At 48.4% G+C, this 26,785-nt stretch overlaps 1 protein-coding gene and 1 long non-coding RNA gene across 3 annotated transcripts in view; one reads left to right on the forward strand and one right to left on the reverse strand.

Annotated features, from left to right (window-relative positions):
• Armc9 (armadillo repeat containing 9) overlaps positions 1-15,351 on the forward strand; it is a 126,124-nt gene extending 110,773 nt beyond the window's left edge. Inside the window, exons 23-25 of one of the 2 annotated variants that reach the window (XM_021198006.2) lie at positions 840-963; positions 13,048-13,220; positions 14,335-15,351. In XM_021198006.2, coding sequence (XP_021053665.1) covers positions 840-963; positions 13,048-13,220; positions 14,335-14,357 — 320 coding nt within the window. In that variant the 3' untranslated portion in view covers positions 14,358-15,351. The remainder of the gene's footprint in view (positions 1-839; positions 964-13,047; positions 13,221-14,334) is intronic. The other variant, XM_029538986.1, reaches the window with a different exon arrangement.
• Positions 14,184-26,785, reverse strand: part of LOC110321639 — a 25,606-nt gene continuing 13,004 nt past the window's right edge. Inside the window, exons 3-4 of the long non-coding RNA XR_002380538.1 lie at positions 21,140-21,360; positions 14,184-14,213 (exon numbers count right to left, since the gene is read on the reverse strand). This is a non-coding gene — a long non-coding RNA (uncharacterized LOC110321639). The remainder of the gene's footprint in view (positions 14,214-21,139; positions 21,361-26,785) is intronic.

A 26,785-nucleotide genomic window follows, 5' to 3' on the forward strand; every position in this document is an offset into this window, starting at 1 on the left:
ACAAGTTCCAGGACAGCCTGGGCTACACAGACAAACCATGTTGTCATGGGGGGGGGAGGAGGAGGAGGAGGAAGGAGAAGGAGAAGGAGAAGGAGAAGGAGAAGGAAGAGGAGAATGAGGAGAAAGAGGGGAGGGGAGGGAGAGAGGAGAGGGGAAAGAAGAAAGAAATTGACTAGTTATACCTCAGGATGAGACAGAGGTGTTTTCTATGTAGAGACTAGAAAGAAGCTGGACCAGCTGAAAAGAAGCTGGACTAGAAAGAAGCAAGCCCACGCCCTGTCAAATTGCCATCCTGACAGTAACCAGGCCAGAGGATGGGTATATGACTGAAACAGAGACAACATGGGCCCATCTCCAGGCCCCCACAGAAGCTCTGCATACTATTGCAATGTCCTGGCAGCCTGAACGTGGCCGTGACCATTTGCTAGCCCTGTGAGCATGCTGAGGCCTCAGCCTGATGGTGACTCCTCAGGTACACAAGTACCCTGCTCCATTTCTATAAATATAAAGCTGCCAGATTCAGCAATTCCAAGTACAGGAGACCTAGTTATATCCCAGCTTTGAGTAGAGCCCAGGGAAACAGTCCTGTGATGACTGGCTTCCCCAGAGCCAGACAGAGAGAAGGGGCTGCATGGGAAGGGGCAAACGTTCCCACACTGTGCCCCCATCTGCAGGATCCCAAGCTTCGGGGTCAGTAAGCCCAGGCCCATGATGACCAGGGCCTGGAAGCCAGCATGCACGAGTCTGGGGTTGTGCCTGCCTTGCCTGTGCACCCCAGGAAAGATATCCTTGGAGGCTCCAGGGCAGGTGTGTACTGGGCTCTGTCTTCTCCCCGGCAGTTATGGATCACAAGCCAAGAGCGTGGTCACCAGCCGGACATCAGGAGTCTCGCTTGGTTCCCACAGCAACCCTCAGTTGGCCAAGGGAGATGATCCAGGACCCAAGCAGTGGATACATCATCAGGTAGGATGTCATGGGCCTGGCATTCCTCTTAGACATCAGGTCCCCAGGATCAGTCCCTGGATATACAGTATCTTTTTTTCTTTTTCTTTTTCTTTTTTCTTCAAATGTTTTTAGAGACGGGATTTCTTTGTGTAGCCCTGGATGTCCCAGCACTCACTCTGTAGAGCAGAGTGCCTACCTGTGCCTCTCAAGTGCTGATACACAGGGTCTTAGAATTGAGGGCTCCTGTGTGTCAACAGAAGAGAAAGAGGCTCCTCTGGGGCCTGACACATGGTAAATATGCCCAGTGGGAATACCTGTTGACCCATCAGTGTGTCAGAGACCAGAGACAGGCAGGACCCTCTGCCTGAGAGACAGCATTGTCAGCCCAGAAAAAGATGTTCATGCTGTTGGTTTTGGTTTAGGTCTGGGTTTGGTTTGGATTTGAGTTTGGTTTTGAGTTTGGCTTGGTTTGGTTTGGTTTAGTTTCATTTGATTTGGTTAGATTTGATTTTTGAGACGGGCTCTAACTATGTACCCTTGGCCAGCCTGACCATGACTTACACCCACAGAGATCCACCTGCCACTGAGGACATGGTTTTAAGAATTGCTAAGAAGCCAAACCTGATGGTGAACACCTATAATTCAAGCCCGTGGGAAGCTGAGGCAGGAGGATCGGGAGTTTGAAGCCAACCTGGGCCACATAAAAAGACTTTATCAGGAAAAAGGAGAGGGGAGGAGAGGGAGGGAGAGAGGGAAAAAGGGAGGGAGAAAGGAAGGAAAGGAAAGTTGCTGGGAGCGTTTCAGGGTACACAGGCTCTTACAGGTGAGATGGACGGGAGAGAGATCAAAAATGACGTTAGCAAACAGTTCAGGATAAGGTCAGAGGCCACAGACAGAAGCTGGACCCTGGAGTAAGACCAAAGAAGTTGTTTCATTCCTGTATGGCTGCTGTCCTTCACAACCTCAAAGCACCCCTCTGAAGGCCTTGCCAGCCACTTCAGATTTGAGGAAACCTCAGGAAGGGGCCCACCTTGTCCCTTTCCTGCCCTGCAGACCTCCTGACACACATAACTTGCAGACAGAGCAACTTCAAGAGGGAGCATTGAGTCTCTAGCACTGAACTAAAGCTAGTGTGTCGGGTAAGCATGGTCTCTCAAACTCCACTGGAGGAATGAGGCTGTGGCCTCATGGGCCGTCCTAACAGACTGGGAGGTGCTGCCATCCACGCCTTCAGTAAGCACCCTAGTGTCTGCAGGAACCCCCACCTCCAGTGGTATCTCGAGTAAACAGAAGCCCCTCTCCTGTGGTGTCTGCAGTGCATGGCTCTACCTCTCTGGCCAGTCTGCCATGGCCCTCCACCTGCTCTTAGAGGAGCTTGTCCACCAGCTCAGGGTCTCCTTGGCTCTGGATCTCCTACAGTGTGGGTAGGATCAAAATTAAGGAACTCAGGGGGACAGTCCCAGTCTCCTCACTTGGCCTCCTTGCTCACACACTAGATGGGTCCTCTCCTGCTGTTCAGCTAGGCTGAATCTCCCTTCCTGTGCTGGGGCCTCTTTCTTCCTGTAAATGCTGAACTCATTTCCGAAGCTCACCACTCAGGACAGCCCTTTCCCCTAAAATAGCCATTCTCGCAGTGGCGGGCCTCCACAAAACTCTCCTGGAAACGCCCCTCACTACACCCAGCTGGCCTCTGAGCTTCTGCTGGGCACAGATGCCCCGTGGAGTTGCCCTCATTATGTGAGTCACAGAATTCAGCTCTTTCTAGATGTGTGTGTGTGTGTGTGTGTGTGTGTGTGTGTGTGTGTGTGTGTGTTGGGGGTGGGGGTGGGGGTGGGGGTTCCATACAAGAGAGGATAGGGTGGGAAGAGGGAATTGAACACTGTCCCTTCTTCCCCTCCCCTCTGACTATTCCAGGAATATTATTTTCCTCCCAACCCCTTCTTTGCTGGACTGGCCTCTCAGCTCAACCCCCTTGTGGGTCTCAGCAAAGCACCCTTCCCTCCTAACTGACCACAAAGATAGGTCACACCCCTGACCACAGGCTTCAGGCAGCTACAGTCCTTCCCCCACAGTCAAGGGGCCATATGTACTGTCAGATGGCCACAGCTGACTGCCACCATCCTCAGAGATAGCTCAGATGGGTGGCTGCCACTGTGTCCCCATTCCTGGCTGTCAGAAGGCATTTTTGGATGAGTGCATAGGAGACAGGAAAGCATGGCTGGCAGAGAACATTTGTCTCTGTCTTTGGGATAGGGACAGTACTTCACCCCAGAAGAGGGGGGTGTCCAGGAAGTCATAGCCCTGGAGATACTGGATGCTGATGCCGCTCCACTAGCCTAAATGGGCCAGGAGTATCTAGATACAATCGCCACACAGGCTTCTTCCCAGTACCTTCCAAGACCTAGCCTTGCTATCATATTGCTTTTGGAGGAGCCAGAAATAAAAGTTCAAAGCTCACTGTCCCCTCTTCCACTGTCTCTTCCTCTTCCATAGAAAAACTTTCCTTTTTTCCTAAGAAAAAAAAAATCAAACTACATAATTTGCTTGTATATGTGTATAATTAGGGTTGAGACATGCGCCAGGCATGGTACACATATGAAAGTCAAAGGACAACTTTGTGGAGTTGGTCCTTGCCTTCTCCCATTGTGTAGTTTTGGGGGATTGAACTCGGGTCACCAATCTTGAGCAACAAGCTCCTTTCCCTGCTGAGGCATCTCACCAGGCCCTTCTTCTTTCTACAAGCTCCTTCAAATTCCCAGCCTACGTCACTGGAGAAACATTGATGACTTTAAAATATAAAATACATTTATTACACCAGGCTGCAAGTTCAAGGTCAGCCTGGGCTACATAGCAAGAACCTGTTCCAAAGTTCAAAAATAGAACCAGTAAGATGGGTCCCTGAGTATAGGCACCTGCTGCCAAACCTGAGTTCGATCCCCCAGACCCACGTGGTAGGAGTGAATGACTCCACATGTTGTCATTGGCCTCCACACATGGGCCACAGTGTGTTCACACCTACACACATGCACACAAAATAAATGAAATGTTTTAAAAGATAGAGTATGAAGAGTGCACTGGGTGGAGGCATCGCCCCAATTACCACCCAGTCCCAACAGAGGGGGCTTGCTTGTTCCTTGAATTGAATACTGGCTGCTTCCTCACTGGCTGCACCTAAGGTCCCCTTGACTGCCTCTCGCCTTCCCATCACCTTTAGACCTGCCACCACGGGTTGACATGGTGAGTCCCGGAAAGTAACCGTAGTTGAGTGGGAGGGGAGATTCTGCAGATGCAGAGCTCATGTCTAATCTTGGGCCCAGAACCTTTCTTATGTAGACAGGAAATGAGTGTTTTACAAATATAGCTTAAACATCCCTAACCTAAAAGTCTGAAATCCAAAATGCTGCAAACTCTAAAATTTTTGAAAACTGGTTTTATAGTTAAGTAGAACTTGATTCTTTTTTCTTTTCTGAGCAGGGTCAGGGCCTTATTCTTGTATGCACGTTTGCCCCCGTGGGGCATGAAGTTAATATCAGCTGGCCTCCTCGTTTGGTTTCCACTTTATATGCTGATTCAGGGTCTCAGTTGAGCCTAGAGTTCTCCAATTCAGGAGGTCTAGCCAGCTGGTTCATTTCAGGGTTTCCATCTCTGCCTCCTGCGTACAGAGATTGGTTACGGGTGGGTCACCATGACTACCTGGCATTTATGTTTATGTGGCTCCCAGGGATTCAAACTCCAGTCACATGTAAGTAATGGGCACTTCCCCTGATAAGCTGTCTCCTAGCCCCCTGTTTAGTTTTTTGAGATGGAGTCTTACTGTGTAGCCCTGACTGCCCGGGATCTTACTATGTAGCCCAGGCTAGCTTTGATATCGAGAATTCTGATGCTTCAGTCTCCCAAGGGCTGGGATAGAGATGTGCACATCACTCACATCTGGCTTATTCTTATTTTTTTTTCTAATTTTAGATATTTTCTTCATTTACATTTCAAATGCTATCCCGAAAGTCCCCTATACCCTCCCCCCGCCCTGCTCCCCTACCCACCCACTCCCACTTCTTGGCCCTGGCCTTCCCCTGTACTCAGGCATATAAAGTTTGCAAGACCAAGGGGCCTCTCTTCCCAATAATGGCTGATTAGGCCATCTTCTGCTACATATGCAGCTAGAGACACGAGCTCAGGGGGTACTGGGTAATTCATATTGTTGTTCCACCTATAGGGTTGCAGACCCTTTCAGCTCCTTGGGTACTTTCTCTAGCTCCTCCATTGGGGGCCCTGTGTCCCATCCAATAGATGACTGTGAGCATCCACTTCTGTATTTGCCAGGCACTAGCATAGCCTCATCTGGCTTATTCTTAAGAAAAAATTAAGAGCCATTTGAAGCAGGATGGAACCATTTATGCTTTGCCAGTCATCCCAGTACTTAGGCAAAGACAAGAAGACCAGGAGAGCCAGGCATGGGGCTGGAGATAGTTCAGTGGGTAGGACTGCACCACAATAGAGACCTGAGTTTAGGTTCCCAGCTCCCCTGAAAAAGGCAGGTGTGGCTTTGTTCACCTGTTAACTCCATACTGGGGAGGAGGGAGGAGAAGACAGAATTGCTGGGACTTGCTAGCCGGCCATTATAGCCAAGAACAAAAACAAAACTAACAACAAAAACTGTGAGCTCCAGGTTCAGTCCTGGAGAGACTGAACTGGGTCCTCCAGAGGAAAAGATAGAACAGGAAACATACTCTCATCTTCTGGTCTCCTAGTGGACATGCACCTACATGCATTTACGAACACATACACTGTGTGCGCACCCACAAACGCACACACATACACATGCACACACACATTCACACATACACAGGCATGTACACACGCATACATGCATACACACATGCGCATGCCCATGGTACAAAAGTTCCAGGCTAGCTCAAACTACATAGCTACACTCTGTGTTTTTTGTGTCTTGGTTTTGTTATTGTTTGTATTGTGCTTTACTTTGGGGCAGAGTCTCACTGTTTATCCCAGGCAAGCCTCAAGCTCCAGCTGCCCTCCTGCCCCAGCGTCCCAAGTGCTAGCATTATAGGCATTTTTCATTAGGCCTGGGGAGATCCCATTTTAAAAACTATAAAATTACATTCAGGTTATATTTATTTATATAATGCACACATGAAGCATAATGATTCTTTGCTTTTTGTTTTTTTGAGACAAGGTTTCTCTGTATAGCCCTGGCTGTCCTGGAACTCACTTTGTAGACCAGGCTGGTCTCAAACTCAGAAATCCACCTGCCTCCACCTCCCGAGTACTGGGATTAAAGGCATGCACCACCACGCCCGGCTCTTGTTTCATTTTTTGAGACAGGGTTTCACTATGTAGCTCTGGCTAGCCTAAAACTCACTATGAAGACCAGGCTGACCTTGAACTCATTGAGAGCTGCCTGTTCCTGCCTATCTAGTGCTGGGATTATAGGTGTACGCCATCATCCCTGGTGGCATAAATGAAATTTTGCGATAAGATGTGGTCCTGGAACTGGGAGATGACGCAGTAACTCAGAGCACTTGCTGCTTATGACACTAAGCCACAGTACTCCTCTCAAGGGGAATAGAGTTTATTACAGAGCCAAACATGAGTGGCCATGGCCAAGAAACTCAGACGGCGGCCACCCAAATTCAGTGTACCAACGAGGTAACAGTCTGATGGTGCTTTTTATAGTAACAGAACACAGAAAGTCCTAAACCAAGGCACTTTTCAAATACATTGATGGAAACGTACAGGAAGTGGTTACTGTGGACAGGGTGCCTCTGCTGTAGGCTTCAGCTGTGATGCAATGACTCTGCCCTTTAGTGGGTAAGAACTAGAATGTGGTCAATACATACCAAAAAGTTGTATCCATTTGTCTAGGATGCTAGATCAGATGTGGATTGGGCAAGGGATGGCTGTTTCCAGGGCTGAAGAGCCCAAGAGAAACTGGGTTAGACCTGCGTTACTCTAACCTCTCCACAGCCACTGACATTCTAAGCTGTCAATGTAGAACATTCATAAAAGGTGCAGCTTCTTCCTGGGGGCTTTCTGCTCCTCTAGCAGAAGGCCTGGCTTTAGTTTGAAGCACCCACCTCAAGCAGTTCACTACCATCTCTAACCCCAGCTCCAGGGACTCTAACAGGTTCTTCTGACCTCTGAGGCCAGGCACACATGTGGTACACATACATACATACATACATACATGCCCTCATACATGCACATAAAGAAGAGAGAGAGAGACTTGGATCCTTCATGGACAGACACAGTGTTGCACATCTTTTCCCCCAGCACTCAGGAAGCAGAAGCAGGTGGATCTGTGAGTTCAAGGTCAGCCTGGTCTACATAGCGAGACCCCACCTTAGAAAAAAAGCCTTGGATCCTGTTCCCAAGATATTTCATTATTCCTATGCATAGATTCCAAAATGTTTTAAAATTAAATCCAAAATACTTCTATCCCAAGCATTTCAGATAAAAGAGACACATTCTCTCTTGGAACTCACTCTGTACACCAGGCTGGCCTTGAACTCACAGAGATCCACCTGCCTCTGCCTCTCAAGTGCTAGGATTAAGGGCATGCACCACCATGCCCAGTTGCTGAAGTTTTTTTTAAGTATGAGAAGAGAGTTTCTTTTAAAAAAATTATTTATTATTATACATAAGTATACTGTAGCTGTCTTCAGACACTCCAGAAGAGGGCATCAGATCTCATTACAGATGGTTGTGAGGCACCATGTGGTTGCTGGGATTTGAACTCACGACCTTCGGAGGAACAATCAGTGCTCTTAACCGCTGAGCCATCTCTCGAGTTTCTGTGTATGTTTTCTCCCCCTTCCCTCATGTGTCTCTCCAGATAACGTGGCAGCTCAAGATGCACAGTACTTAGTATATCCAGCTAAAAGCAACACTTTGGAATCAGAGGCCGAGGATAACAGGAGAGGGGAGCCCAGTATCTTGGGGGCACACATGTGGATTGTTGGTGGCCATCAGACACCTGCCTTCACTCTGTGTGCTTTCTTCTCTCCTGTTCTCCACCATCTCCACCATTGTCTAGGTCTCATTATTCTCAGGACGAAGTGTCTGTAGCAGCAACCAAGAGCTGGTTCCAAACCTACTGAGCAGAGAACAGCCCCTAAGTGCCTCCTTTGTGCCTTCCTGCATAAGGAGAGGACATGGGATCCTCTGCTGGGGTGCTCAGCTGCTGGGGTGACTCAGCAGCATTCCAAATACAAGCGAAGATGCAATCTCTCTGCTGTCTTGTATTGCTCTTCTCTGCCAGCACAATGTCCCCATTGATAAACTGTACCCTAATAAATCCCTGCCTATCTTCAGGGCACCTCCCAATGAACACATACGTCCTACTGCCATGTGTTCCTGAGGCAAATGACTTTCCGAAAGTCCTGGGTGAGTGCCCTCCTGGACTTCCTTTCTGCCTGCCCACTCTAATGTCCGGGCTGTTCTCTATCCACTTCCTGGCTCCAGCTTGGTCTCCAGGCAGTTAGCTCACCATCCTGGGGGCGGAGCCCAGAGGCTGCTCTGCATCTGGCAGTGCCCTTTCCATCACCCCTGCAGAAGCTGAGGACAAGTCCTTGCCAACACACCCTCCTCTTGCAGCACCAACCAAGACTTGGAGAGCCCTGGGGGAAGGGGGCGGGGGTGGGGTCTTGGGGGCTACCAAGGGCTGCCTCCCTGATGCTCGCTCAGGCAGGACTTCAGTCCTCCTCTGCTAGTGGGAAGAGCCAGCCAGAGGGAGCTCCTGCCTGAGGAATCTTTCCCTGACCCAGGAAGGTCATGAGCTGCTTAGCAGAGTTCCTTCCGATGGCTGTCGTACAATGTGAGTCAAGGTTCTTCCAAAAGACAACATTATACCTATCTAGACAGACAGAGAGTTAAGATGTGGACTCTTGTGACGGTGGGGCCTGCAGGAGATCCAAAAGGAACCAGTTCAGTCCAAAGGCGTCCTGCTCACATCCTTACTTTTACTGGCAGAAGGTAATCCCTTGTTGTTCAGGCTCCCAACCAATTAGTTAGCTAACTAAGTCCCAGCAGATAAGTTCCAATTTGATTCAGTCCCAGTATCTGCTTTAACCCCACGACACTGGGGAAACCCAAATCCTACCCTCAAGCCCATTTGACATGGAGAGACCGCCATGTCCCCTGACTCCCCCTGCGGAAGACCAGTATCCTTTCCTGTTGCTGGGACGGCACAGCTCCCTGCACCCCGATGTCTGGGCCCTTCTCTCCCTTCTCCATGTCTTCTGCTGATCACCTCTGCTGACCCCTGGCTCCACTTGCGTGACTCACAGCGCCAATACTGGCCAGCCTCTGTTGTGGGGGCTGGAGAGATGGCTCAGCGGTTAAGAGCACTGACTGTTCTTCCAGAGGTCCTGAGTTCAATTCCCAGCAACCACATGGTGGCTCACAACCATCCGTGATGGGACCCCATGCCCTGTTTTGAAGTCAGCTACAGTGTACTCACATATATAAAATAAAAAAATAAATCTTCTTTAAAAAAATTAAGTGTTGTGCTAGCAACAAAATACCAAAATCAGAATAAACACACACGCACACACACACACACACACACATATATATATACATATATATATATATATATATATATATATATGTATGTATATATATATATATATACACACACACACACACATACATAGTATCTAAATAGATATCTAAGTATTAAGTAGGTAGATAGACAAGATGCTGTCTCAAGATATATAGGTAGAAGGCCAGACAGTTATAGAGGTAAAAATAAACTTAAAAAAAATTAAGACCACAGTTTCTTCTAAAATACTCCCAAGATTGTAACCCTCTTTAATGGGATGCCTATGCCTGGGACTCCAATGCAGCCTCAATGTTCTTTAAACTTTTTTAAAGACAGGGTCTCACTAGTGTGGCCTTGGTTGACCTGGAACTTGATTCGTAGACCAGGCTGGCCTCAAACTCACAAAGACCTGCTTGCATCTGTCTTGAGTGCTGAGACTAAAGGCAGGTGCCACCATGGCTGACTGTCTTTATTATTTTTAATTATATGTATATATGTGCGTGTGAGAATTCAGATGCCCAAGAAAGCTAGAGGTGTCAGATCCCAGTGGAGCTGGAGTGACAGGTAGTTATGAACTTCCTGATGTGGTGCTGAAAATTGAACCCAAGACCTCTGCAAGCGGTGCTCTTAACCTCAGGGCCACCTCTCCAGCCTCCATGTTTAACCATTTTACAGATGGAGCCGCTTATTCATGCTCAGAGAGCAGCCCAAGAAGGGCAGAGCAGGCCCTGAGCCTCTCTAGGAAGAATGTCTCATGCTTTCTATGGTCCTGAGTTTCACATTTCAACAGGGAGCATATCCTTCACTTTGTGGGGGGTGAGGGGGGCCCCACAGCCTCTTCCCATCTCTATACTAGTTTAGGAGCCCCCATTAGCAAGCTCAAACCCATCTGGATACACAAACCATGTGTGCTGTGTGTAAGCCCACTGTGAGCCCACGAGTGAGCTCGTTTAAAGGTGACATTGTGTTTGATAGTCCCAGGGCTTCACTACTTTAAGACACAGGAAAATGAACATTTTTTTTTTTTAAATAGTGAGAGCCAGACTCTCAAGATGAGAAAACAGAGTTCAATGTGTGTGTGTGTGTGTGTGTGTGTGTGTGTGTGTGTGTGTGTGTCACTAATTGTGACTGCAAGACAGGATGGGTGGAGGGCACTCCGCCCAGCCCTAGGCCATTCCTGGGAGACCGTGGAACCCAGACCCTAGAGTGCTGGTCTGATGACACTGAGCTGTGGGGAATTAGTGGAAGACAGCTGGGAAGCGACTGTTCTCCACTCCTGGCGTCACGGGCTGCACATGGGCTCAGGAAGCCTTCTGAACTTTGGACCCGCAGTCTACATCTGCTAAAAAGGAACACCTGTGTCGCAGGACTGAGGATTCAACGTCACTGTATCAGCAAGACTTTCCTTGCCACCGCTCCTAAAAGTAGTTTCCTTGTGCTGTGGAAGCAAATCTCTGCACTGGGAGAAGCTGGACAACCTGGCTATGTCTACCTTCCTATTCTGGGTAGAAATCTGATGCCACACCCTTCAAAGTGTAGGTGTGTTAGAGCCTCCTGTACTTCTCTGCCGGAGGAGACTGCCTTCTCTCCTTTACCTGTTCCTAGGGGCTGCCTGTCTTCCTTAGCTCAGTAAGGACACATGCGAATCTAGATGGACCATCCTTACTCTAGCCCCAAGGTTGTTGCGACCCAGCCTCGCTGACTACAGCTGCTTTGTCTTAACCACTCTTGGCTGCCAGGTGCCTCTGACAGGCATTCCCAACCCTTCAGAATAAGCAACCATGACAATAGCCAGTCATACCTGTGCTGGCAGCCACTGATGCGGAGACCTTTCGTCTTTTACCTTTATCTACTTGTGTGCACGCATGTGCGGGGTGCGTGTGCACCCCTCTCCCTTCTCCCCAGCCCCATTTTAAAATATATTTTGAGACACTTGTGCCTTCCAGACTATTGAGACAATGGTCGCCAAGGAATTGTAGTTCCCCCAGGAGGAGATTCTGACAACCTTCAGACAACCTTGCAGGAGACTGGAGCTGACAGTTGAGCCGGTGACAGACAGGACCACTCCTTGACCAGAACTGCTTAACTATGTAAACCTCTTGCCCTCTGTTTAAAGCTAAGTCACATCAGGACCCTGCAGACAGGCTCACAGGCTCAGGGTTTGGGTGTCCACTGGTCCTTTTTATTTGTTCCTATATTGTGACCATATTGAGTAAATCTTTCTTTGCTTTTCACTATTGCTCCTACCTTTAATAGCCCTACTAAGGACTACTGACCAAGCTTAGCTTGTTAGGGCTGCCAGGACCCACATTCTGACCAGACAACTCTGATAGCACTCCTACAATACCGTAGTCCCAGAATCAGGAGCCTGTGATCCAGACCCTTTGGGGGCTATGGTTCTGCTTCTGACTGCTCCCCGATGGTACAGTCCAAACTGTCACCACCAGTGGGCTGGCGAGATGGCCACATGGCTAAAGGCCTGCTAGGCCTGATGACCTGCATTTTATCCCCAGGATTGTAGAAGAGATGGTCGGCGGTATCCTGTCATGTGCTCTCTCCCCCAAAATAAATAAAAATAACCATTTTGGTGGGGCATGGTAGTGCATCTATACCTTTAATCCCAGCACTAGAGAAGCAGAGCCAGGAGAACCTCTGTGAGTTCCAGGTCACCCTGGTCTACATAGCACGTTCCAGGGCAGTCAGGACTGTATAGTAAGACCCTGTCTCAAATAAACTGTCCAGATCCTCCCAGGCCCCCTCCATTTTCCCGCCCTGTTAACCCCTTAGGTGTTCCTTATTTCTCTCTTCCCCTGTGAATGGCTGCCACATTGTCAGAGGTCCCAGAGACAGTAGCTACCCTTCTCTCACAAGTCCTATCCTGGCTCTAGGAGCTGGAGAGATGACTCAGTGGTTAAGAATATATATTGTTGGTCGGGCGTGGTGGCACACGCCTTTAATCCCAGCACTTGGGAGGCAGAGGTAGTCAAATTTCTGAGTTCGAGGCCAGACTGGTCTACGAAGTGAGCTCCAGGACAGCCAGGGCTACACAGAGAAACCCTGTCTCGAAAAAAAAAAAACAAAAACAAAAAAATATATATTGTTCTTTCACGGGACCAGAGTTCAATTCCCTGCACCCACATTAGGCAGCTTACAACTGATTGTAACTCCAGCTCCAGAGGATGCCCCAGCCCTCAGGCACATATATGCACATAAGCAGGCAGACAGACAGACACACACACACATATGTCCATGTAAATAAATAACACTAAAAATGTTTAAAATGTTAAAAAAAAAAAAAAGGCCTGGTGTGGTGACACATGCCTTTAATAATCCCAGCACCCTGGAGGCAGAGACAGGAGGACATCTGTGAGTTCAAAGCCAGCCTGGTCTATAGAGTGAGTTCCAGGACAGCCAGGGATGTTACACAGAGAAACCCTGTCTACGAAAAATACAAAATTAATTAATTAATTAATAAAACAAAAACAAAAAAAGCTGTGATTCTAGATTGTATGGTTTTGTTTTGTTTTTTTTTCTCCCAGGGAATTCACACCAGCCTTTACCTGCAAGCCCCGGGTACCCAGTACTCCAGAGACCATGGAGCAGAACCCACTCAAGGCAAAAGCTTTGTCTCTGGCCCCTCAGTTCTCCTCATGCGGCCCCCAACAGGCCAGCCGCCCGGCTTCCACAGCATCCTCCACAAGGGGCCTGCACAGTAAGTCAGCCTGCACCTTGCTGGGATGTTCAGGGGAAGCTTCTGCTCAGAGGCGCCGCGTTGCTGCCACGTGGGCCTGTGAACCGTTAGTGCCCAAGCAAAGGGGAAAGGGACATCTCCCTTCTCTACACAACCAGGGCCCTTCCCAACGCTTCCTTTGTCCCGGGGACCTGTCCTTTCCTGTTTATTCATTGCTCTTAGGTCAGCCGCTAGTGTATAGCTGGCAGTGTGACACCCTGAGGGTCTTGACTCTTAGAAATAAGAGTCACAATCCGGGGGCCTTGCAAAGGCCAACTGACCTGGCTCAACTGTGTAAGGTTGGTCTAGAACTAAGATCCACCTTTTGGTGGGAGGCCTCTGCACAAACCCAGCCTCTCCATCTTCCTCAGCATCTTTCAGCCTCCGCCCATTGACTGATTTCCACCCCAGCTGGTGGATCTCTCCCAAGGGCTTTCCTAACAACAAGGAGACCAAAGTCTAGAGCAAAGATGTCACGCAGTACCAAGTTGCCAGCTCCAGTACAGACACCTCTTGTCTCTGCCCATCCCTGGCCCGGCCCTGGCATTCTACCCATGTAATGAGCCATGGCTGAGTCACCATCGGCTCTCTTGATCCCCTCTGGAAATGGTAAAGCGGAGGTTCAGGTCAGGCTCCTTCCTCCCAAACTCAGAGGCAGTGCCACAGGGCCATGAGAACGCCTAGCCAGGAGGAAAGCAGTCAGGCCTCTCTGACCCGGTTGCACAGGGTTAGGGAGCCTCAGTTAATAATAATCACAATAATAACAACACCCCATAGCTGATAGCTGGCCACACTCCACATCCAGTGGCATCACATAGCCCAAGCCTGGAGTACAGTCTTGGAGTGGCGGATTTGCTATGTCCAATGGACTCAGCAAACAGTAAGCTATTGCCAAGGAGGCATGCTGAACAAAGCGACCAGGCGCCTGGACTACTTCCTGTGAGAAAAGACCTGGGAGGGTCACAGAGCCAGCACCTGGGAGGAAAAGTTCTCATTATTCCATTTGGCAGATTGAAAGAAGGAACTGTACAGGATAGAGGGGTTCTGTGCAGGAACCACTTGGCACCGGCATGTGGCTCTGGCTTCTCTCCTACAGGCAGCCAGTCCATCAGGAAATGAAGATGGCTTCCTTCCCAAGTTGTGACCATCATGTTGTCCGAGGACCCACTGGTTTCCGGGTCTCCACCAGCCAACAGCTGCAGGTGACGGATGTGAAGAGAGCCTTGTCTCCAAGACCCTGGGTAGCCTAGGATCCCAGGTGTGCCAGCCCTCCAGGCTGCCCAGGAGTCAAAGCCCCACTGTCCGGGCATCATCGCCTCAGACCGAGCCATGGGAAGGTCTGGGGGAGGCTTTGACCGCCCTCCTGGTGAGAGGAGGTTCCCTTGCCACACTTTGCACCCAGAGAAGAAAACGGGGTAGCCTTTGATAGGGATGGCAAATTCTGGACTCAGCTTCCCTGGCCTTCATAGATTCCAAGCTAGACACGAAGCCACACCAGTGAGCCAGTGTCATTCAGACTGAGAAGATGTGCCAGAGGAATCTTTTCCCAGGCGCCTGGCCAGGGTACTTGGTGAAAGGTGGCCCTGCCTCTAAACAAGTGGTTCTCAGCCTGTGGGTCTCAAACGACAGGACTGTATATCAGATATCCAACATATCAATATTTATGTTACAACACAGTAAAATTACAGTTATGAAGTAACAGTGAAAACTTATTTTGGGTTGGGGGTCACTATAACACAGGAGACTCTAGTAAAGGGTCACAGCCTTAGGAACCACTGCTATAAACTTTGCTAAAGGTTATAAATTTGCAGGTGATAGGGGGATGGGCACAGGGGCGAATGTGGTCACACTGCTCATATACAAAGTTCTAAAAATAATAAATATGAAGACAAGACTATGCTGCGGGCCCACAGATGTAGCTCATGGGGAACAGCACTTGCCCAGAGTGCACAGAGCCCTGGGCTGCATCTTTAGTACCACAGAAACCATGTGCAATGCTGCTCACCTCTCATTCAGCAAGAGGCAGGTCATCCTGTGCCACATGTGACTCTCAGGCCAGCCTGGGCTACATGAGACCTGTCTTTTAAAAGAATACGGTGTGATCTAATGTACAGAGCAGGCTACATTTCCTCAGTTGTCTGGGGTTTTTGTTGTTTTTGTTTTTTGTTTGTTTTTTTTTTTAAATTTCATTTTGTGTGTATGAGTGCTTTGCCTGCATCTGTGTGTGTGCTTGATGCCCATGGAAGCCAGAAGAAGGTCTCAGAAGCTCTTGCACTGACGTTATAGGCAGCTGTGAGCTTCCACACAGGTGCTGAGAACAGAATCCAGGTCTTCTGCAAGAGCACCAAATGCCCTTAACCACTGAGCCATCTCTCCAGCTCTTCTTTATACAATTTTAAAGACCTTAGAAAGATGAGGAACTTAACCTGTTTGCCTCCCGACTCCTGGCAGTCACATCTCCGTCACTCCAGAAACATGTGCCTCCCTCTCTGCTCTTGGGAAAGAAGACTGTGAGCTAAGGTCCCGAAGCCCCCTCTGACCTCCTAGCTCTGCCTGTGGACCTGTGAGTGCCCAAAGTAAGCGTGCCTGAAGTACAATACAACGATGTGTATGATACAGTGTGCCTGAAGTACAATACAACGATGTGTATGATACAGTGTGCCTGAAGTACAATACAACGGTGTGTATGATACAGTGTGCCTGAAGTACAATACAACGGTGTGTATGATACAGTGTGCNATACAGTGTGCCTGAAGTACAATACAACGGTGTGTATGATACAGTGTGCCTGAAGTATAATACAACAATATGTATAATACAGTGTGCCTGAAGTACAATACAATGGTGCGTATGATACAGTGTGCCTAAAGTACAATACAACGGTGTGTATAATACAGCGAAGGGCTCTGGAATGGAATGGCTCTATGATGAAATCTGGGGATGAACTGCAAAGGAGGGTCATGAAGAAGGCACTCCGCCCCACCCACCAGCCAACACCCCGCAAGATTCCACAGGTGCCAGTGCCTGGCACAGCCCTTCCCTGCCTGGTGTGGGAGCAGCAGACACCTAGGCTGGGAAGAGTCATCTTTGCAGGCCCCTGGAATTAAAGCAACAGCTATCTCTCCCTCAAGCCCACATCTGAGCCAAAGTCGGACTGCTCGTCTTCAGTCTGGTCGTTCAGGGAGAAGAAACGTTAGTCATGTAGAGGGGTGAAGGGAATCTGGCACGCCCGGGCTCAGCACACTGACATCACCAAGCAAGGTGTGAGTTGCTCTCTGGGGAATTAAGCATCACCCAGGCTTTTTACTGCACTCCTACAAGGGCTGCTCTGAGCACACATTCCAAAACCGAAACTAGGAATAGACCTGTTTTTAATAGGGTTGCCCTGTGTAACCCAGGCTGGCCTGGAACTTGTTATAGTACAAGCTGTCTTCAAACTCCAGGTTCACCTGCCACACGCCTTAAAAAAAAAAAATACTGTCAACCAGGGCCTAGAGAGATGACTCCAAGGTTAAGAGTGTGTGCTGTGTGCAGAGGAGTTCAGAGCCAGCACTTCTGTTCAGTCTCCTACACAGACACATCTATACATATGATAGAAAATAAAATAAATCTTTTGACAACTTTTTAAAATAAATAATCCAAGTGTCTTGAGTGTCTTCTGTTGGTTCTGCTGAAATTGGGTATGGACCAGTCTATAGGGGGAAAAAAATCAAAAACAACTTTTGGGTTTATTTTTTTTTGTTTTTTTGTTTTTGTTTTTGTTTTTTGTTTTTTGTTTTTTGTTTTTTGGAGACAGAGTTTCTCAGTGTGACCCTGGCTGTCCTGGAATATGCTTTGTAGACTAGGCTAACATCAAACTCAGAGATCCCCCTGCCTCTGCCTCTGCCTCTGCCTCTGCCTCTGCCTCTGCCTCTGCCTCTGCCTCTNCCTCTGCCTCTGCCTCTGCCTCTGCCTCTGCCTCTGCCTCTGCCTCTGCCTCTGCCTCTGCCTCTGCCTCTGCCTCTGCCTCTGCCAAGTGCTGGCATTAAAGACATACACCACCACTGCCCAGCCAAATAAATTGTTTTAATTTCATTTTAGTTATTATTATGCAAATACGTCTTCTGGGAATGAGTGTAGCTGCCCTGATGCACTCGTAGTCAGAGGTCAAATTTATGGAGTCACTTCTCTCCTTCTACCTTTATGAGGGATCCAGGGACTGAACTGAGGTTATCACGCTTGTAAAACCAGCTCTTATCAGCTGAGTTATCTCTCCAGCCAAGCAAGACATTCCAAAGAGTCACCTGGAGGTCTAAGCCAGGAATGATGGCACACACCTATAATCCCTGCTCTTAGAAACAGAGGCAGATGGACCCCTGTGAATTCAAGGCCAGCCTAGTCTACATGGGGAATTCCAGGCTATCCAGAGCTACATAGTAAGACCCTGTTTAAAAATAATCTGTAGAGGACTGATCACTTGACTCTGAAAATTTTCCAATGAAACTGACTGAGGGAAGCCATTAGAGGAATGTTCTGACTTCTGAAAGACTGTGAGCCCTCAGGTGGATTGTGGGAGTCTGCCTGGAAGCTGAGCCTAGCTCTGTTGCCCCACAGGGGGTTTCTTCTCAACAGAACAGAACAGAACAGAAGTTCTTCATCTGTCTCTTTTTTTCCCCAAAAACAGAGGTGGTATGTGTGTGTGTGTGTGTGTGTGTGTGTGTGTGTGTGTGTGTGTGTGGTGTAATCCTGGTTGTTCTGGAACTTACTAGGTAGACCAGACTGAACTTGAACTTGGAGATCTGCCTGCTTCTGCCTCCTGAGTGCTAGGATAAAAGGTGTGCATGACCACTGACCAACTTGATCTCATTTTTTTAAATTCAAAGCGATATGGAAGTATCAGGAAATAGCTTGAATAGACAGGAAGAATTCTATCTGCCAATGAATCAAGCAGCAGGAATCGGAACTAACTAAACCCACCAATGAAGCCCTAGGCACTCTGGGAAAGAGAGCCCCTGGCCACCTAGACAGCACCCTGAGACCACCCCCCCCCCAAAAAAAAAAAGAAAAGAAAAAAGAAAAAAGGAGAGGAGAAGAAGAAAAATTGTAAAAAATGTCTTTTTTGTTTGTTTTTGTTTTGAAATATGGTGCCACTGTGTAGTCCTGGCTAGCCTAATGCTTCCTATGTAGACCAGATTGGCTTCCAACGCAGACATACTCCTGACTCTGCCTCCTCAGTGCTGGGATTAAAAGTGTCATTACTTTTTAATAAATTAATTAATTAAAGCAGGTCGGACCCTGTACTTGTATGGCACTAGTTGCCTATCCCTAATCCTGGTCTTTGTTACAATAAAACTTTACTTATAAAATAAGCAGCTACCACATGGGCCGGTTTCCTTATTTGACTTTTTTTTGGGGGGGGAGGGGAGGGGGTTTCAAGACAGGGTTTCTCTGTGTAGCCCTGGCTGTCCTGGAACTCACTTTGAAGACCAGGCTGGCCTCGAACTCAGAAATCCGCCTGCCTCTGCCCCCCGAGTGCTGGGATTAAAGACATGCGCCACCACACCCAGCCTTATTTTTAAAATACTGCATTAAGTATTTACCTCAATCCCTGAGGTTTCAGTTTCTTGCTCAAGTGAGTGAACGTGAATGTCTCACTTCCCTTCATCCTGACAGTGCCCCTGACAGACAGCACGCTCTATGGCCCAGGTGACTGCACCTGCTCGCCTGACCATTTACCCTCACTCCATGGTCTCCAATGTATTGAGTGTTACTCTTAGCCTTTGCATAGAACAAAACATTTCCCACCACCATTTCTTAGCTTCACAGATGTGTAGGTCAGCAGCCTTGGCGTCGGTCTCAGAGCAGCCTCAGAACTTAGCTGCATTGTAAGTCATTGTACATTGCAGTCAGTGGCCATGAGATGACTGAGCCCTCAGTCCTCCGAGGCTGGGTGTGCTCGCAGTAATCTTGGGGTTCCCCTGCCGCATGAAGTCAAACCCAAGTACTCTTTAAGTCTCTCCTGGTTTCATTCTTCTCCCATGGACCAAAGCACGCTAAAGCCTAAGTCAGTATGAGAGGCCACTGACGCAGGCTGCTGACTGAACAGAACATTACTGACCAGCTGCCACATAGAAGGTGCCGCCCACCCTGATCCTTCTGACAGAACCTGTCAGGGTCAGGGTCGTTTGCCCACTGTGCCGCTGCCTCCCTGTTTTCATTTAGCTGAAGAACTATATCTTCTCAGCGACTGTGTGGGAACATGGAAACTCTACCCCACTCCCACAAGTTGCTGTTAATCTTCTAGAAAGTATTCCTGCCCTTTGCAAGAGAGAGAAAAAGGGAGGGAGGGAGGGAGGGAGGGAGGAAGGGAGGAAGGGATGGAGAGAGAGAGAGAGAGAGAGAGAGAGAGAGAGAGGAGAGAAGGTTGCTATCCTGCTATCCATAAAGTCCCATGAGTGTGAGGATAAGGCCACTCCCCAGAAGCCAGGTAGGAATACCAGGAGTCGTAGCAGCACACCTGTGATCCCAGTGCAGGGAGGTCAGACTTGCCCATCATGCTTGGCAAGGTCCAGACCAGTGAGAGACTTATCTCAAAAAAAAAAAAAAACAAAAACAAAAAAAACAAGAGGAGGGGGAGGAGGAGGAGGAGGAGGAGAGAGAGAGAGAGAGAGAGAGAGAGAGAGAGAGAGAGAGAGAGAGGAAGAAGGAGGAGGAGGAAGAGAAGAGCTTGGTGGCTCATGCCTTAATCTCAGCACTCAGGTGGCAGGCAGGTCTCTGTGACCAAGGCCCAACCTAGTCTACAAAGCCAGGACAGCCAGGGCTACATAGAAAGACCCTGTCCCAAGCAAAATATCAGTATGTTCAGAGAGCAGTAAAAAACACTGGAAGTTATTGACTAGCCTACATGTATGTGCACACAACATGCACTTACACTCACACACGTGAACACGTATGCACCTACACATACAGACAGGGGCGGCCCTGATAAAGAAAACAGGCTCCAGGAGCTGAGAGATGGCTCAGGACTTGCAAATTCCAGAGGACCTAAACTAGGTTCCCACATCAGGAGGCTCACAGCAGCCTATAACTCGATGTCCAAGGGGCCCAATACCTTCTTTTGACCTCCATAGACCCCATACTCACTCACACACACACACACACACACACACACACACGTACGTAATACAAACTTTCTTTTAAAGACGAGAGTTTCCAGGGAGGCGGGGAGAGGGACACGGGGCTGTCACCACAGTCAGAACTAGAGACAGGGATGGTTACCCTTTGAGAGTACTTTCCTTACAGGGTTGGCTAGAGGTCCTCAGTACCAGAGCAGACCAAGGCTGCTGGCTGGATGAGAACTTTGAGCTCTGAGGGCCTGGGGTGAGAGTGGGCAGGGAAGTTGTAGTAAAGACCATGGATTCAGAACCCTGAGGGTACCTGGGAGCACAGAGCCCACCAGGACCTGAGCAGGGGACAGCATTAGACTGGAGTGTGTTTGCAAGAGCTTCTTCCTAAATTATCAGGAGTTCTATGAGTTGGCTTTAACATAGCTCTTACCGGGACTTAAAAGCATGTTATAATTCAATGCATTCTATTAAAAAACAAGGAGGGGCTGGGGAGTTGGCTCAGTAGTCAAGAGCACTCACAGCTCTTGCAGAGGACCTTGTTTTCATTGCTAGCATCCACATAGTGTCTCATAACCATCCAAAACTCCATTTCCAGGGGATCCAACACCCTCTTCTGAGCTCTGTGGGCACTGGGCACACACATGACATACATGCATACATGTAGACAAAACACTCATACATATAAATCTTTTAAAAAAAAATTTAAGGAAATGGGCTGTGGATGTAGCCCTGGGTCTGATCTTTAACACTATAAAAACAGGCATGAGAGCACATACCTGTAATTTCAGCACTTACAGTAGAAGCAGGAGAATCAAATGTTAAAGATCATCTTCAGCTGAGGGCTTCCTTGGGTTGACTTGGATGTTCCTGCAACACCTTCCTGCTGACACACTGCCACGCTCACACTTCTAAAGTCTCGTGTCCCAGGCTTCCACCATGAGCCGTTGCTTCTTGGGACAGGAAAATGTTCATCTGCTATGCAGTTGGATTCTTGGGACTTGTGTTATGATTCTTGGCTTAGGGAGGGGAGCCCAGACTAAAAAAGCAGCAACCAGGAGATGCACTCAGACTAGCGGCTTCCTAACTAGCCTGAAGCCTGGCAGCAGCAATGTCTTCAAAGACTGAAGGGTCCCAGTGACATAGATCTGAAGGAACAGGGTGGAGACGCAGGTTTGCTGGTGGAAGGGAAGTGTCCTAGTCACTTGCTCTACTGCTATAGAGACACCATGATCACAGCAGCTCTTAAAAAGCATCTGATTGAGGCTGGCTTACAGTTCGGAGGTTTGATCCATTATCATGGCAGGGAGCATGAAGAGAGTGTTGAGTACAACTTACTGATCTGTAAGAGGAGAGGGGAGGAGAGGGACGGGGGTAGGGAGAGAGGGAGACAGGGTCTGGTGTGGATTTCTGAAAGTTCAAAGCCCACCCCCTAGCGACACACTTCCTTCAACAAGGCCACACCTCCTAATGCTCTAATCCTTTCAAATAGTGCTACTCCCTAGTAACTAAGCATTCAAATATGTGAGCATAGGGGAGCCAGGATAAAGTGTTTTAGCTACAAACAAAATAGCAACAACAAACCAAAAAACAAAACAAAACAAACAAACAAACAAAAAACCCAAAGGCAAAAGCCACCGAAAAAGCCAAAGGACCAAGACACCATCTGGTCCAACAGTGGTAAGATAAAGGGACCCCTGGGTGTAAGGCTTGAGTAATGGCTGGGGAGTGGTATCCCTTTTGCTCCTGACCAAGGACCTTACCTAGGAACTGTGTCACACAGCATATGCCCCCACGAGGAGGGCTTTGTCCAGAGTACTAATGGCAAGGCATATGGTGACTACAGGCACAGTCAGTTGAGGCCAAGGTTGGGTCCTGTGACTCCATCTGAGGCTCAGGGTTCAGACTGACTGCGCAGAGTACAACAAACTTCGACAGGGTATCAATGTCAGTGCTGGGGTACCCAGCAACCAGGACCCTCTCCCCACAAAGTCATGGAATGGAGGCCCAGGGAACCGAGGATAATAAATAGGCAAAAGAGAAATAAAGCATTCTTGAGTCTGTGGGACCCCAGGAGGCCCTTGGAGATAGGGCTACAGCACACTAAGGGAGTAGCAACAGAAGCTGGGCAGAGGGCCAGCCTCCAGCACCCCACCACAGAAATGGGGAAAGTGACAGTGTCATGAGCATACTGTACTAGAAACAGACAAAGCCATTTGTGTCTTTCCACTGTGTCAGAATTCACTGAGTATCAATAAATTCATGAGGTTTGTTGGTTTCCTACCTGGGTAGCCTGGGAAAATGCACCTTTTTTTTTCCCCCTCCATATAGCCCTGGATTTCCTGGAACTTACTCTATAGCCCAAGCTGGCCTTGAACTCACAAAGACCTATCTCCCTCTACCTCCCAAGTGCTGAGATTAAAGATGTGTGCCACCATCTGGCTCTTTATTCCACTTTTAATTACTGATACTAACTTTTCATAGCAGACACCACATAGCAGACAGTCAATATAGTTTTCTATCTATATACATATATACATGGATTGTGGGGTAAATACAAGCCAAAGAGGCTGCAGTACTGTTCAAGTTTGTTCAAAGTGGGTTGAGAGTCTGCGTCGGTAAGGTAATAAACCAGACAGACCAATGCCAGGAGAAGGCTGCTGGTGGAAACTGGAGAGCTGGAGTCAGCTTTAAGGGTAAAACTACAGAGTTCTCCTGTGAGCTCAAAAGGCTGGACCAGATCCAGAGGAGGAATGGGTCGCGTCTGGGTCCAGATGGGAGAATGGTAGATAGACAGGCAGGTAAGTAGCAAGGAACCCAGCCAAGTCAGAGAGTCCTTGACACACATACCAGGTATCGGATGTCAGTCAGTGTTGGCCATATTATAAGGTCCAAGCAAAGGAGCTGCACCCTGTTCCTCTCTCCGTTAGGTCTGTTGGGTCTCTGTTGGGCCATTTCCCTGATTTTAATTTGCACAATTTCAGTTCTTCTCAATGTGCTTTCAGGAGTGCCCCCTTTTTATTCCCAGGAACAAGGCGTTCATCAGTTCCTGCTGGAAGGATAGGCCTAACAGCTCCTGGGACCACCCAGGCTTGCCTGTTTCCTTCTCCCTCAAAACAATCAGAAGCTGGTTGTAAAGTAGAATCTTCCTGGGCAAGGCACAGCCTGAAAAAACCTGTGGTGTTCAATATGGAGTAACTTGGAGTATGGCATAGCTTGACCTCAACAGCTGGGCAGGGCCTAAATTTCTCTGCAGCCACCACTGAGGCAGTGCTAAGGGAATGTTTGCTGTTCCAGTGGCTAGAGTCCAGAGAAGAATGGAGGGAGAGGCCATCTCCGCACAATGCCTTCAAGGAGAATCCCTCAGACATCAGGCCCAGATGTACAATGGTGGGAAGGGAGCTCACACATGATGTGACCACTCTATCCCTCCAGAGGCTGCAAACGGTCAATATGGAGACAAGGATGGGAGGGATGGTGGGACCCAAGGCACCATGCCGATCTGTGGAACTGGCCTACAGGTTGTCCGACATGAGCTGAGATCCCAAGATTGCAGAGCAGTCTGAAATCAGGGTGTTCCGGTATCATGGTGTTGCCTGAGAACTGCCAACATTAGTCCCAGGGGTTGACTAAGCCGGAGAGGACCCTGCTTTCTGTTTTCTTGCTCGCTTATTTGTTTGCTTGCTTGTTTGTTTGTTTTTGCACATTCATTGACTGATTGAAGTGTGCACATGTGATCTGCACAACATATACATGGAGGTTTTCAAGAGTTAGCTCTCTCCACCCTATGGGTCCTAGGGATCAAATTCAGGTTGCCAGACCTGACGGCAGGTGCCTCATCCACTGACCCACCTTGCCTGCCACACTTTCACCCTTGGCGGCAGATGACAGCTGCGGACGCCATGTCATCTCTGAGGGAAGCCACAGGAAGAAGAAAAATAGCCACTACTCAGAAAGCGTCTGTGGTTGCCACCGTTTGTAATAACACCCTGACCTGTTCCTGTTCTGCTTCTGCTCCTCTGAGCCCTTTTCTTCCTGACTTTAAAAAAAAAAAAAAGATTTTTAAATTGGGTGTTGCTTGTTGGTAACCAAAAGATGCGGAACGAAAGCAGCGGTCCGGGTCACTAAGACATTGGTTGCTGCTCAAGCATCACCAGCCACTGTGTTCTCCATCATTCTTACAAACCCACATTAAATCACACAGTCCACCATTCTTATTCAAACTTGGTGACATTTGGCTGGAAGGCCAGTGGGTTGGGTCCTCACCAAAAATCCTGGCTGATTTTTTTTTTTTTTTGTCAGCAAACACATCTCCCACAAAGTTCAAACGCACTCTTGTCCTTCATTGTCATGAAAGCAACTTTCCTCCTTCACTTTGACTTAAAAATTAGAGAGGGTACCCTCCTACCCCACAACCATTAAAACTATGACAAGACAAGAATGGGAACAATATGGCCAGTGGTTGGAGAATCCAAGCGTGGCAGGGCCAGGCCACGGTCCACCTGACATTCATGCTTTGTTGGTAGATGAGATTTTCTGATGATGCCCCGGGCTCCTGCTGAGTTTTTGTTGGGAATGTTTCTGGTTGTCTATTTTTGTGTGTGTGTTTTTTTTGTTTTTGTTTTTGGTTTTAGTTTGGGGGGGGGCTGGGTTTTTTTTGTTGTTGTTGTTGTTTTGTTTTTTTGTTTTTGAGACAGGGTTTCTCTGTGTAGCCCTGGCTGTCCTGGAACTCACTCTGTAGACCAGTCTGGCCTCAAACTCAGAAATCCACCCGCCTCTGCCTCCCAAGTGCTGGGATTAAAGGCGTGCACCACCACTGCCAGGCTCAGTTTGTTTTAAAGCAGGATCTCACTAGGTAGCCCAGGCTGGCCTTGAACTCATGGAGGAACCTACCTACCTACTTTCCTGCTGGGCATTTATTTTAAAGACACAAGCGACCAAATAAAGGTGACTAAGAATTCAAGGCTCACAGTTGCAATTGAACAAACCTTGCCAGAGACTCAGTCTGGCCCAGGATGAGCCACACCGGCACATTTTCCTGCCTGGTAGTTTGTACAAGCAAGTACTGCTAGAATGGTAGGCTCCATGGTAGGCCCAGGGTGGGGACAGGCTGACACGGAAATGCCTCTGCTGGGGATAATGTACCTCTGAGGTAGCCATGTTGCAAGGCCCTGCCCCTCCACCCTCACCCTGGTTGGTTTACGGGGATCAGACCCTGAAGCAAGTCACCTCAGCACCCCTTGAGGACAGCCTCAACACCAAACATTGAACCTTACAGCAACAGAGTTCACTACATGGGGGGGGGGGTGCTGTTGGAGCCTGGTCCATGCTCAAAGCTGAAGTGTGCGTATGTGTGTGTGTGTGCGTGTGTGTGTGTGTGTGTGTGTGTGTGTGTGTGTGTGTGTGTGTATGTGTGTGTACAATATTATTCCTGGCTGGCCTGGAACTTGCCTTGTAGACTAGGCTGGCTTCAAACTTATGGAGATTCACCTGCCTCTACCTCCTGAGTGCTAGAAGGAGACTAAAGGTGTGCACCACCACACCCGGCCATTAGTATATACATTTTAAATTATAGTTTCATTGATTTTGCATGCATGTATGTGTCTAGCCAGGAGTGTGCCTTGGTACACGCGTGAGGGTCTGAGAAAAGAAAACCAACGGGAGTGGGCTGGACTCTTCGGCCATGTGGGTCAGCTTGGTGACAAGCTCCTTTACCTACTTAACCATGTTGACAGCCATATTGCTACATTGTAACTAATAAGCAGTAACTACACAAGCATGGAGTACAGTGTGGCATTCAGTACACATAAACAACGTCTATCGGTACACATAAACAATGTCTACTGAGCAGATTTTACGCTGGCAGGAGGTATATGGTACACCTCAGACATTTATTATTTCTTTCTGTTGGAAACATTCAAAACTCCTGCCCACTAGCTCCTTTGAACTATTCAGTGAAGTCTGTAACTGTAGTCATCCTATTAACTATATTCTCCCTAGCCAACCACAACTGTAGCACCCACCACCCTCTTCCCACCATCCCTCCAAACATGCTCTTGTCCAAAGCTTTATCATCTGGGACAATTAACTCTGTGTTTAAGTCCAACTATGACACACTTGGAGACAAGTCATTACTACAATCAATGTAGGGGATCAGCTCACTTCACAGGGACCAGTGTCGCTCCTGTGGGCTTTTCATGTCTCTCCTGACCTCTTCCTTCTGCCTCTCACCCTATGGCAAGGGATTCATCTTTGCCACAATGAATTTGTTTGCGTTTTCCAGAGTTTTGTGCATAGAATCACAGAACATGTGTTGCCCCTCCTCCTCTTTTATTTATTTATTTTTTAAGACAGGATTTCTGTATGTAGCCCTGGCTATCCTAAATTTTCTCTGTAAACCAGGCTAGCCTCAAGCTCAGAGATTCTGCTTCTGCCACCCCCGCC

Source organism: Mus pahari, chromosome 5, assembly GCF_900095145.1.
Source record: "Mus pahari chromosome 5, PAHARI_EIJ_v1.1, whole genome shotgun sequence".
Lineage (NCBI taxonomy): Eukaryota > Metazoa > Chordata > Mammalia > Rodentia > Muridae > Mus > Mus pahari.